Source organism: Telopea speciosissima, chromosome 6 (assembly GCF_018873765.1).
Source record: "Telopea speciosissima isolate NSW1024214 ecotype Mountain lineage chromosome 6, Tspe_v1, whole genome shotgun sequence".
In the NCBI taxonomy this organism is placed as follows: Eukaryota; Viridiplantae; Streptophyta; class Magnoliopsida; order Proteales; family Proteaceae; genus Telopea; species Telopea speciosissima.
In genome coordinates, this window is record NC_057921.1 from 55,639,980 (window position 1) to 55,653,391 (window position 13,412).

Here is a 13,412-nt window from a genome sequence, read left to right on the forward strand (position 1 = left end):
ACAATAGTCTGCACATGATGGTAATTGACTTGGTAGTTGTACGACCATCGTTTCTGAGGACGTTGTTTGCAAGCTCAGGTGGAAGACAAAGCCACATACCAATCACCACAAAGTTGCTTGAATGGACTACACCAATCTCAAAATCAATGATAGGTATTGTTCACTTATTCTTTTGGTGGAATGATCAATAAAGTGCAATGTGATGTTCCACCTCTGAAGGTCTGTCACATTCTTCTTGGGCGACCCTAGCTATTTGATAAAAAGGTACAGCACCGTGGGTATGAAAATACCTATTCCTTTGAGCACGGTGGACTCGAGATGAAACTTCTTCCCGGAAATAAAGCTCAAGCTGATAGTGGGATCATTTCTCCTCCAACGAGTTGACTCAGATGGTATCCTTGGTCCTCATCTAAACTCAATGAAGTTGAGTTCTTTTCAGAGGAAAGTTAATGCAGTAGTAATATCATGGCTGGACCGGTATGACCTGATCTGGAAACCCAGTTCGAGATGAACCGGTCCCAAATGGGTTTGGTAATGGGAACAAGAAAGACATGCAACCACTGAAATGTACGCCCTCTCACATCTCCCTCTCCTCTCTCCAAGTCAATGTTGTGGGACACCCTGATAAGATGATTTGTTACCCATTGAAAGCGACTTCCCCCTACTGCGTATATGATTGCAATACAAGTGGGCAGCATGCCCATCACTCTCCCTTTGCTTATTTTAGAAAGTTGGTAACCAACAAGATAGTTTCCTGTTTTAGTATTTCATTACCTAGTTGAGTTCTATCTCTCTTTTGGAGTGTAAGTTGGAGTTTTTATCTTTATACAAATGCATGTAACACTATCCTGATTGTTCTATTCTTCTTGCTGTCCTCTTTTTCTCTCTTCTCCATCAGGTACGATCCATCCACACCTTTCCCCTTCCGTCTTTATTTTCCTGTTGAGTTTCTAGACTTCACCCAATACCCTGTTCTAGCAAAACTACAGTTTTCCTCCATATCAGATTTTGATCTCTCCTCCCTATCCCTTTCAGCCTAAGATTTGGGTCAAAGGAAGTCCTCCCCTGGGCAAACCAATCCCCTAGAATCTCATCCCATAAAACCTGCCCTGTTGTGAGAAACAAGTAGACACAAGGAGCTGGTTTCCCTTTTACTGCAGCAACTGAGTTGCAGAAACCTTGCTTCATCTTTTGAATCTTTGTTTGAGTGCTTCTCATTCAGAATCGATAGGCCATCGAATTATCGACTTCCCTCAGAAGTTTTGAGTCAATTCAAGCCTATTTGGTTAAGTTTGAACACCAGAATCCATTCTGGTTTATAGCCCTGCTCCTTGTTGAGAGGTTTAAGACAACCTCCCACAATATTAATAAACCCTATTTCTATATTTACCTAAAAGCCCTATATTATTAAGTTTGTTTCTGAGTACTCCCCTCCTTAAGCTAACTTCCAGAATTGCCCTCCCTCTTTCGAAATAATTCCTGATATAGTCACACATTCTGTGACCTCACTCTTAAGGCTTGATTTCTCTCCAAAATTATAGAATCGCTATTACCTTTAAATTTTGAGCCATTTATCACTTGGGTGGGCCAAGAGTGACCCAAAACTTAGGTTTTGGAACCTGAGGACGCATTAGAAAGCCCCATTGAACTCATTGTGTCAAGATAATGATTAAGAAATATTCAAAACACTCACAGTAAAATGAATACAGTAGGAGAAATCCAAACAAGTGTTACTCTTAAGCTAATAGCAGTAAAGCTGCCTGAATTCTGAATAAGATAAAATGGGGCCAAGATAAAGCAATTGCAAAGTAGAAAACATTTGAACTAAATGCCTTTGCATGCACACAAAATCTCTGTCATCCTGCCTTCTTTTTTACTACAAATCGCTAACATTGACAAAAAAATTTTGAAAATCTAATTTTAAACGCCCAAAATAAGCTACTTTTAGGGAAGAAACAAATCCCAGTAAAAATCCCGTAATAACCCCACCTATAGTTTCAGGGTTGAATTGAACATCCAAAATAAAGACCAGTTTTACAAATGGATTACTAACTCCTATCAGATTAGAGTTGTTAGAAACAAGAAAATCAGGATCACAGGAAAATGAGAATTTGGGCCAGAATTAGGAATCTTAATAACCTGAACAGAGCCAACCTGATTGGAGGTTCTGTTTAATAGGTAGAGAGGGCCTGCAAAGTCTGATTCAATTCTGATGACTGGATTATGAGTTATAGAGAAAATCTATTCCACTAGGAAAGCTCCAGAACTACAGAGTCGATTCAGATGCTTTAAGAATTCAAATCTAAATCAATTAAAGGATTCAAGTGATGAATCACCAGTAGAATGCATCTAGTTTCAGAACAGAAAATCAGGATTTTAAAAACATGTAGAAGTTGATCAGAACTAGGTCAGACAGAAATTGATGGAAAAAGTTGAGGATTCAAAATAGAAACTGAACCTAGAGAACTAGAAGGCAAGCAGAAATCAGAATATGGCAGAATTGTAACCAGTAATCAGGATTTTTTTTTTTTGGGTGAATAAATAATTCATTACCAAAACCCCAAAAAGGGGGGGGGGGGGAGAATACACAGGGAAAGAGGGGTGGAATATACAAACACCCAGCCCTACCGGGAGGGGAAAGAGAAACAAGAAGAGAGAGAGAGAGAGAGAGAGAGAGAGAGGAAGGCCCCACGAGACAAAAATATGCCTATTCCTTGGGGAGTCAACTACAGATTTGTGAGGGTACAAGTGAAGCTTGTAGCTCACATAAAAAAAGATGGCTTTCCAAATCAAGTCTAAGGAACGAGAATTGAAGGTGCATCTATGAAGATTCCGCTCCATCCAAATATGATAAATAGTAGCACCAAACACAAGCTTGTCCAGAGAGTCACAAATCGAGCTGCCTGAGAAAGACATGTCCATACAAAGCCACTCCATGGAAAAGGTAAAGATCGTCTAAGGCAGGGCCAGCAGCTAGCAAGGGTTTTTTTTTCCTTTCAAATTGAGGCAGCGAAAGGGCAAGAAAAGAATAGGTGGTCAATGTCCTCTAGACCATTCCAGCAAGGATACAAGAGGGGGGCCCGGGTAACTGTCTACGGATAAGAAAGGACTGGGAGGGAAGGCACTGGGTAAAGGTACACCAAACAGTGAAACTATGGCAGGGGGTATGACCTTTGAATCAAACAAACTTGCGCCAGGGAACAGAAGGGCCTTGAACTCTGATTAAGTCCCAAGCGGAGGAGGAACTGAAGTGTCCGGAAGGGAGGGGAGCCACAAGAAAGAGTCAGGGCAGGGAGGAGGGGGGAAAGGAGGCCCAGATTGGGGCTAGGGCAAGGGGAAAGGCGGGGGAGAGAGCAAACCAAGAGCCTTTGGAGATGATGGAGGCTACTGTGGAGTGCTTGGGGATACCTGAAGAGTAGATTACTCTCATGACGACAATAGAGAGAAGAACGCCCATAGGGTGCCAATGGTCAAGCCAAAGGAAGGTAGTAGACCCATCAGAGATCCTAGAGCGAATGGCTCTAAGGGCAATGGGCCTGAGGAGGATTTTCCTCCAGACCCAAGAGGAGTTTGTGGGCTGGGGAGTGGGCTGTCCAAGGGAATTATCTTTGAGGGGACAGAAGTAGACCCAGTTAACCCAAATGCAATCTTGTTTGGAAACTAGTCTCCAAATAAGCTTGAGGATTCCGGCAATATTGGAGTTTCTAATCCTGCGCAAACCTAGGCCACCCTCCGCTTTGGGTTGGCAAATGGAAGCCCAACTAATGGGGCGGAGGAAACTGGAAGTTTAAGTACCTTTCTAGAGGAAGGCGCACCACATTATAAATTTAAGGGCTTTGATGGTGGAATGGAGCAACCCAAAGATGCCACGCTAGTAGATGTAGGAAGATTGGAGAATTGACCGGATCAGCTCTAGTCTCCCCGGTGAAGTTAAGTTAAGAACAAATATAAATTAGAAATAATACAGACCAATAAAGCCGCAGGTGAAGAAGTTGACATATTATAACCTGAATTTGATAGAATAATAGAAGAGAGATAGAATAAAGATAGAACAGTAAACCAGATTAGGAATCCACCAAGTACACCCAGAATCCACCAGGTAACTACTGAATCCACAACAGCATAAGTTTCAGAAAACTGAACTCAGTATATTGCTAAATCAATGGATGGGTCTGTATCTGTTACACGTATTTATAATATTGGATAAGACCTGAATCGTGATTGACTTGCGAAAGGTCAGACCAATCCTGCTCAGAAAAAGAAGCAAAAACACAATCCGAACAGACTCCAACTCTTCCAATTGACCAGTTTTGGGAGAGCTATAATCTGACTAGGAAACTGAAATAATTAAAATAAAAAAAAAAATTTAAAAGAAATAACTTAAACCAAACAGGACTGGAAATACTAATTACAGTTTTAAAAAAAAAATGAGACTGATAATAAAGGCCCCACGATTGGACTGTTTACCATAATCCTGAAGTAACAGAAATCTAGAATCTCTGAAAGAGTCTGGAACCACAGGCCTTTTCTTCTTCTTCCTTTGGTTCTGCTGCATCAGTTGCAACTTTAGAAAAAGATAGCGCCAAGCTCGAAATAGAACAAGGCGGTGGCACATTGCACTCATTGCTGTTTTGGAAACTAAGCTCTATTGGTAACAATTTTCATCTCGAAATCCTACTAAAAACTTAATTTACCACAAACTACGACGGTTAACCAAGTCTTGGGAGGACCACATCCAAATAAAAAATTAAGGAGCAAACTCATGACGGCAAAATGGATGAATAGATGTTATACCAAAAACATAATCTATAATAACATTGAGCCACCAATAGGTTCAAAAGACAATACAATTCTTTGACAATGGAAAACAACATGAGGAAAATTATGAATTCATTTTTTGAATGTAATGTGATGAGATTCTGAGGTAATTTCAATTTATGAGAAATATGCAATACATCAGTGTAAATCATAATAGGTCCTCCAGTTAAAATTAGAAATTCAAAAAATCAGGAAAGAGGAAAAAATTTCAGGTGCCCCTAAGACCAGTCTGCATCTGTGATTAGCATGCATGTTAAAATCAATAGAGTACTATATTTCTAGGAGGCAGAAAACATGGTGTGAATTTTACAATGAAACAAACGATTTACAACAAAATTATTGATGCTTATAACAACTTACAATGAAAAAAATGAAAAGGAAGCAAACTGCTTCAGTAAAGCCTGCCACTGCACTCAGCAGAACCACAGCAGCATCTCTTCTCCTTGACCTTGCCTTCAGCATCATAAACTTGACCTATTGTATAATTGTAATGGTAAGTTAACTCCTGCAATGGAGGAATGTTCTCAGCAGCAAAAAGCATTATGTGAGGCATTCTCTTGTCATCATGATCATAAAGGACATTTTGTGCATAAAGGTTCGGTGAACAACTATGGTTGATAAATCTTCCAACACTCCCATACTGAACTGCATCAATGGTGTAGCCTGCATCCTCCACAACTTCACAGGGAGAATTAATTTGCATGTCTGGTATTACATCTGGTAGTCCCTCCCATAGCGCATGATCATTATAGTTATATCCAATATCAAATAGATACTCATCATTACCAGTTCTTTTCTCAGCCTCTTTATCCTGCAGCAATTCTCCTGTATACTCACATACAAAACTTCCGGAAGGGATGGATGTCAAAGATCTAACCCCCCAGCCCCTCGATTCAGTCTTGAAAATCTCCAGCTGAAATTTGATTCCACGTTGGCTGACTCTGTTATGGCAAGAAGGAGGGCACCTGCAAGAAGGACCACACTCATAAACAAGAGGCTTCGCTTCCACAATGGCCCCATCATAGTTGAATGGGATCTCCCCTCCATTCTTGGCTACACAGGAACATATCTTGGAATTCAAGCAACCATCGGTGCAATCACATCCTGCCGGAGGAATAGGTTTGTACCAGTCAGGATATATCATCTTGGTTATGTAAGTGAATGGCTGAGGTTTCTCATCATCGATGGTGTTCACAGCACCAATGGGCATCTTCTCAATCCCTTGAGAAATATCAACTACACAGAGACCCTCACGAACTTTGGACTTTTTTGACTTCTTCACCTCTTTCAGAGCAAGCTCTGGCTGGCCTGGAATTCTTTTCAGCTTAAATTTAAAGACAGAAGTACCGTAAGTGCTCGACTCTGTCCAGTAATCCTCCACTAAGTACAGCCCATCATAGATGTAGGTCGCAATTATCTTACCCTTCGATTCCGCAGAATCAGAACTATTTGTTTCCTTAAATCCACGGATAACCCTCACAGCAGTTCCTGCATCCATACCATTCTTTAGTGCAAGGTTTCCTCGCTCAAGTTTTTGATCTTCGGCTTGCTTTTGCTTCTCCCCACCCATTGGCTTTCCTCCTTGACCAGAATAAATCAATACATCAGTACTATCCATATCATCATGATAACCACCGGAGGCTACAATGCTTGTCGCAAGAATTTTTCCATCTTTCTTTATAGAATCTATACCACTCTGAAATGGTCTGTGAAGACCAACAATTGCAAGCTCAACCCTATAATGAAATTCATCGCCAACTTCGACCCCAGGGACAGGTCCTAAGATCTTCTCAATATTAACCCATTTGTTTCCCTTCTTGAGAACAGCTGCAGCCCGTAGATCTAACCGGTTGCCAGTATTTCCTTGATCTTTCGGATGTGCTTCCTCTCCTTGTAAGAATTTCCTAAAGATCACTTGGAAGAAACGTAGAGTCTCCCTAACTTTTTCACGGGTAACTTTAGAACCACCTCCTTTACTACTCGAAGTATGAAGACCAAATGGGATAGGCCTCACTTCGAAATTTCGCGGTTTTTTATCCAAAAGAACATTTTCACCCACTTCAACATGCTCCAGAGTATCTTCCTCATCCCCGAGAACCTGTTGACAACCTTGATGACCATCTATTTCAGCAGGAGGCAATTTCTTCTTTTTATATTTTCCTTCTGAATTTTCTGATTCAGCTCTATTTCTCTTGGAAACAGATGCAGATTTGTCCTGTACCACAAGTTCATGCTTCTTTGCTTTGTTTCTGGCCGTACTAATTGTCGGACTAGATTTGATACCTCGTTTTCCCTGCCTCCATGGACAGTTTGGTGCAGCCATCAAAGCTTGCACGACCACCGCCTCACAGGGCTGCAAACTAACAATCATTTTTCCACGAGATTTACTAACTGCATCTACTTCATCTTGAGTCTCCCCAAGAAATTGTCTCTTAGAACTCTTGTCCTTGCTGCTATTCACATCCTTTCCCAGTTTTCCCTTCGAAAATCCATCTGTCGTAATAGTACTGACTGACTGAGAATTAGTATTCGACCGAAACAAAATATTCTCCCTCGGAGATCTAATGCTGGTTTCTTTCAAAACTTCCTGCTTTAGTTTAATGCCAGACGTTCTGACTTGAACTTGCTCTGTCATTTCTTTGCCAAAAACTTCTTCTGATTTAACTCTGACTTTGTCACCAATTCCTACAGCTCGATTGCCTTTGAATTTACCAGTAGGAGCATCACCTTCCTTAATTTTCTCTTTGGGTTGTTTTGCATCGTTCCTAGTCTCAGAAGCTATTCTAATTGGCACTTGTTCTGCAATTTTTTGGCTAAAATCATCTTCAGATTTGCTTTGAACCGTAGTCTCAATTTCTTTGGTGACATTCCTTTTCAATTTGACACTAAAAGCATCTTCATCCTTGACTCTCTCCGGAATTGGTCCAGCATAATCCTGGACTGACTTCTCAGATGGCATATGTCCACCAGTAGGTGTTCCCTTATCTGCACTTGCGCCTTTCAGAGAATCAACAACTTTCAGATACTCTTCCCTACTCATAGGAGGAGCATTTCTCCCACAACCTGGAGGGAAATGTCGGACAACCAAAGCTCTTCTGCGAGGAATTTTAACTAACCGATGGGTCTTTTCAGTACCTCCAACAATGGGTATGTACAGTTGAGGTTGATCCGAAACCTTGGACACTTCCGAAGTCTCCAGCAGAACAGAACTTCTTGGCGGCACCAATCCAGTGGCACTCCTGTTTAGAGGTTCTAAATTTTTGGACAATTCAGGCAGTTCTACCTGACCTGAAGGTTCAGATAGTACTGTTGCCACGGGATCAACACTTTGGGTTGGTTCAGGAACTTCCACCTTATCAAGCGTGGCCAATGGTTTTGCAGTCTCAGAATCTAGAGCTTGGGCCACATGGGTCGATATTTCATGCTCTAAAGTTTTGACCTTTTTAAGCTTTCCCACCTGATCTGAAGTTTCTAACGGCTTCGCACTCTCAGAAACCAGAGGTTGTTGGGATATATGGGTGGATGTTTCATGCTCCAGAGATTTCACCATTTCAAGCCTTTCCAACCGATCTGAAGCTTCTGGCGGCTCCGCGGTCTCAGAATCCATAGCATGGGATATGTGGGTCGACGTCTCACGCTCCAAAGCTTTCGCTGGTTCAAGCGTTTCCACCTGATCTGAAGTTTCTAACGGCTTCGCCGTCTCAGTGGTCGATGTCTTGGACGTGTCTGATTCTGCCTGAATCGAACCCTTCCACGGGTCCGAACCTGAAGACCCGCTCAAAAATCCAGAATCTCTAACAGGTTCAGGTTCAACAATTGTTCCATTCTCTGCCCCAAGATTGGAGCTTTCATCGTCTAGCTTCGAAACTCCATTAATCCTCTCTGCAAATCGTCCACAACCCCTTGGAAAATCCCTCTTGACAACCACGTTCCGCCTCTTGTACTTCAGAGAACCAACGCTGGCATGGCCGTTCTCCGGGGGACGTTTCTTCAACAGCTCAGCATTCGCACCACCATTGATTAACAAACTCATTTTCACCGATTCCGCAGAATTCTCAACTTCCGTCATTCTAATCCCCAAAAATACAATTAGGGAAAGGAAAAAATGACTGAAAGTAGACAAAACGACATGCAGAACATAGATGATGTCAGAGCAAGTGAAATCTTTAAGCCACCGCATATTCGTAAGGTACAAAATATATGAAATGAAAAAAGAAAGCAACTTTTTTAAAATCATTCATTTTTAATCTTTCATAAAAAGAGAGCCGAATCGAGAAGTAACAGATGACCAACAAGAAACACCACCTCAGTAGCTCTGCAACTGCAACTCATAAGAAAACCCTAGACTAAGAAACATAAATCTTCGTTCTTTAACATTCAGCGATAAGTAAACACGGATTGAGAGAGAGAGGCAGAGAAGAAAGAAACCTGAAAAAACCGAGAGTAAAGATGGCTAACCTTCTCTGGCCGTTCTACCAGTAATGGCTTTCGCGGTTTGTCCTTTCAGACCTTTTCTTCGTTCTTTTTGAAGAGAGTTTTCTAATGAAAATACGAAATAGATACGCTTTGAAGCTGATGTCAGAAACGCTTCAAAGCTAAACGTTGATAGAGCTGTGTCTGAACTGTCTGGGAGGGTTAGAACCGTCCGATCATAGAGCATAGATCTTTTCCTGAAGTGGTTCTGCACCATGGTCTACTTTTGTCTTGTGGACTGATTCTTTGGGTATTTTGACTTTTGGATGAATCCCTATAATTAAAACACATGTCAAATTTTACGGTCTATCTGTATTATCAATCATATATGATCCATAAATTTTGACGGATCCTATCATTACAATATTTTCCATCATTTGTTTACTAATTATACTTTGGATAGTGTTTTATTTTATTTGGAAGTTTTCATTCACCCGTTGAGAAGAAGAATCTCTTATGGCAATGGTCATATTTGTTTTTAGATAGGATTCTAAGAATAGTGAAAGACAATTAATTGTTCAATACACAATGGGACAGGTAATTATCATGATAGATATATGGGTGAAGACCCTCAAGTGATTGTTTATAGCAAAAGATTTATGGATGAGTTCATCTAACTACGTCACTGTGTATTTTATATGGAAGGATGATACGACAATTCTAACCATTGGATGGATCAAGAACTCATATATTTTTGGAGTATCACAAAACCAAAAATCTATTTTTAACTTTTAGAAGTTGATTATCCATCATGGAAACAAGATTCCATCCAAACACATCTACAAATCACTCCAATTAAAGTGGTTATTTGGCCACACTTCAGTGTTGATCTTGTCCACATCCTCATCTAATAATGGGATCTATCTTCAAATGAATTTGACTTATTCACATAGAAAAATGGTTATTGTTAGATCTATGTCGAAGTTTGTTCCTACCAACTAGGTGTCTATTTTTCATTTTCCAAGTACTATCTACTCAAAAGTTGATAATCTCAATCTTTTGTTTTGAAAATGAAGATCTAGGAGATCACAAGGGATGGATTCTCTCTTCCTCAAACCACTTGTATTTTCCTAAAACGCTTGGGGGAATGGGACTTAGATATAGTAGGGTTTATAACCTAGCTCTATTGGTCAAGTATGTAATGTCTGCTCTCTAATTTTGATGTCTTGTATGTTCGAGTTATTAAAGCTAAATATTTCCCTAACTCGACCTTCCTTAATGATTCTACTAATACTAATAAGGGACCTTTCTTTTGGAATAGTCTATGACAGATACTCCCACTATTGAGACAAATTGGTACGTCGAACTGTTTCTTCAACTTCTACCTTTTACACATGGGATGAGTCAATATTCCTTATTCGATCAATGAAGAGCAATAGGTATTTTTGTAACAAGAAAAAAATTGGTTTACTAGGTTTGAAAATTTTCAATGGAAAGTTCTACTAGGGGGCTTGCTACTAAAGATCGGCTTTGTTGATGGATGACCAATGTATGTCCTGTTGCCAATTTGAATGTGAATCTCTATGGCATATTCTTTTTACATGTCCTCTTACCAAGCACATTTGGGCTGCTGGCCCTTTGGGATTACGTACTGAGTACATTCAAGCTTACTCTGTTTTGGATTGTTTTGATGGTCTAACTCACTCTCTCAGTATATTTCAGCTCAGGATGTTCGGCACACATTGTCGATTTCAGCCATTATTGTGTACTTTATTTGTATTACTCTCTCATTCTAAGTTTCACTTTGCTTCCTTGAGTTGTAGTGTTTCTAGGAAAGGGTTGGCATCAAAAGCCAAAAGCATTATGCAGGGTTTGTACCACGCCATGGAACAAAGACTCCAATAAATAGAGGTTTGGATAGATAGTACCGAGCTATGCACATAGTTAATGCAAGGGAACTAGAAAGGGTGGCCATTAGAACTTTTTGACATTCTCTTAAATCTAACTACTACGTTGACTCGAGCTAAAGTTTTTGTTGTATGTTAGGATGATAAGTTAATCTTTGTTGCCACTAGTGTTATTGAGTGTGCGATGCTTGATAAATTATCGTTGACTCTTCATCATGATATAGATACATTTTTGTTTAATTGAACTTTTTCTTTTCTGTCCAAAATTAGGGGAAGCCTAGCTCAAATTTCACCATGTGGTCTGTGCCAGTAATACTTATATATTCAATGGTCGAAATAACAAATAAATAGTTCACATGGCAAAACAAATCACTTCAGTTGGAATGCATTCTAAGGCAGCATTTGGTATGCATTCTAGGTCTATTTCACATTCTCAGGTGATCCCGAGAATGCAAAATCATACCAAACACAGCCTAAATGTGCCTCAATTGGCTACATATTCCCATTCATTATTTTCTTCCCTATTTTTACTTTTCTATCAATATAATTATTTATATAATATTTACATCTTTACCAATTACTTAATTCAGTGCTTGTTAGCCAGAAGAAACTGTACGTCTAGTGAGTTGTCTCATAAACCAACCCAAATATCCAATACAAACCATTAAAATAATCAAGAGAAAATATGGGAATAAAAAAATTTTGATCACCACCACAACGCCCCAAATCTTTTCTTTTTTCACAGACTAATTATCCATCATTTGCTTTTCAATGTTAATTATATCATTGTTATAGATCATTACAGAGAAATTGACCTGAATATTCACTGCAACAGTTTCAGTGGCAACAGATTTATTATCCACCATTTGCTTTTAAATTTTAATTTACCATCAATATAGAACCTTAAATGGACAATGAGCTCACTTATTCAATAGGACAGTTCCAGAGATGAGGAACTAATGGGAAAAACCCTGAGATGATCTGATCCAGAGTCTTAAATCCATGAATACAAGGCTAATCGGAAAAAAAAAAAACACGAAAGCTTACAAAACTTCATCCCCAATTCTGAGGATACAAGGTCAAATTTTAGCTATTCACTTGGTGGTAGAAGGGTGAGGGATTCATTCCAGCATAAAGATCCGGTATGTGTGATGTAGATTCCAATCTGATGGTATAAAGTGGCACACCTTCATTGAATAAAAGTTATACTCTTTCATTTCTTTATAGTTGTGTAAACTTGTGATACAGCAATGGAGCCATTTTAATCATGCAGATTCCTGACCCATTACAAGTTTGGAATTAATGTAGACCTCATTCCACTCTTACAATTAAGCTAACAAACACCCATGTGAGTAACCAACAGATTTCTTGATCATTTTAAAGTGATTCTTCTTGTTTAATCTTGCTTATGTTTGCAGAGAATCAATTACACTTGATTACTTGAATCCACTGCTAGTTTCTCTCTATCCACCCCTTTTTTTTTCTAATCTGTGGTTAGAAGCAATAAAAGCATTTCAGATTGATGGGATCCAATTGATTGGAAAAGGAACAGATTACCATAAACATATGAATTCATTGTGCATCAGTGAGCAATATTCTTCATTTTACCATAAATAACAATGACTACAATATCTGTTTGCTGTTCTTTTGGACAACTAAGAATTTTATTGATAAATAAAGAGAAGGCAATATAAACATATGAGATATACACAAAAAGGAAATCAGTACTTGATAAATATACACATAAAGCAATTTCTATTCTCTTCTAATCTCTTCGGTGTTAAGACCACCGAACACTTCAAATGTTTGAGACCCAGAAAGCTCAGTCTCTCCATCTCAGCAAAGAGACCAGGAAAATTAGAACCCTAAGCTTCATCCCGACCGCCCACCCTCTTCTTAAAGTTTTTCCCTCTGCATCTCAGCAAATAGACCGGGAAAACTAACCCAAGCTCCTCTAAGAGTCCTGATCACACGTCAAAAGCAATGGAGCAATAAACTGACAGTTTGCAACTAGTTTACCATCTCTTAGACAAAGCAATCAAGCACCAAACAAACAAGAACGCCTTGAAATGGTTTATGGTCTGCAGTTCACATAACCCAAGCTTCTTTCATTACTCCTTTTACCCAAATTGTGCCTACTGGAAAAAGTGGAATTCCAAGGGCCTAACACTTCAAACTAAAAACTCACTGTGAATATACTAGAATCGCTTTAACACTACACATCCCTTTGGCTTCCCTCCTTCAAGCACAGTTCTGCCCTCCAACAACAGTAGT

The 13,412-nt window shown here is 39.6% G+C and overlaps 1 protein-coding gene across 1 annotated transcript; it reads right to left on the reverse strand.

Annotated features, from left to right (window-relative positions):
• Nucleotides 1-4,984: 4,984 nt before the first annotated feature.
• On the reverse strand, nucleotides 4,985-8,963 carry LOC122664641. Its single transcript, XM_043860553.1, has one exon. The coding sequence runs from the start codon at nucleotides 8,885-8,887 to the stop codon at nucleotides 5,210-5,212; it is 3,678 nt and encodes a 1,225-aa protein (XP_043716488.1). The 5' UTR covers nucleotides 8,888-8,963; the 3' UTR covers nucleotides 4,985-5,209.
• Between the last annotated feature and the right edge of the window lie 4,449 nt (nucleotides 8,964-13,412).

What these genes read in the sequence shown, in the direction of transcription:
- LOC122664641 (XM_043860553.1), bottom strand. Translation starts at nt 8,887, where the DNA reads ATGACGGAAGTTGAGAATTCTGCGGAATCGGTGAAAATGAGTTTGTTA.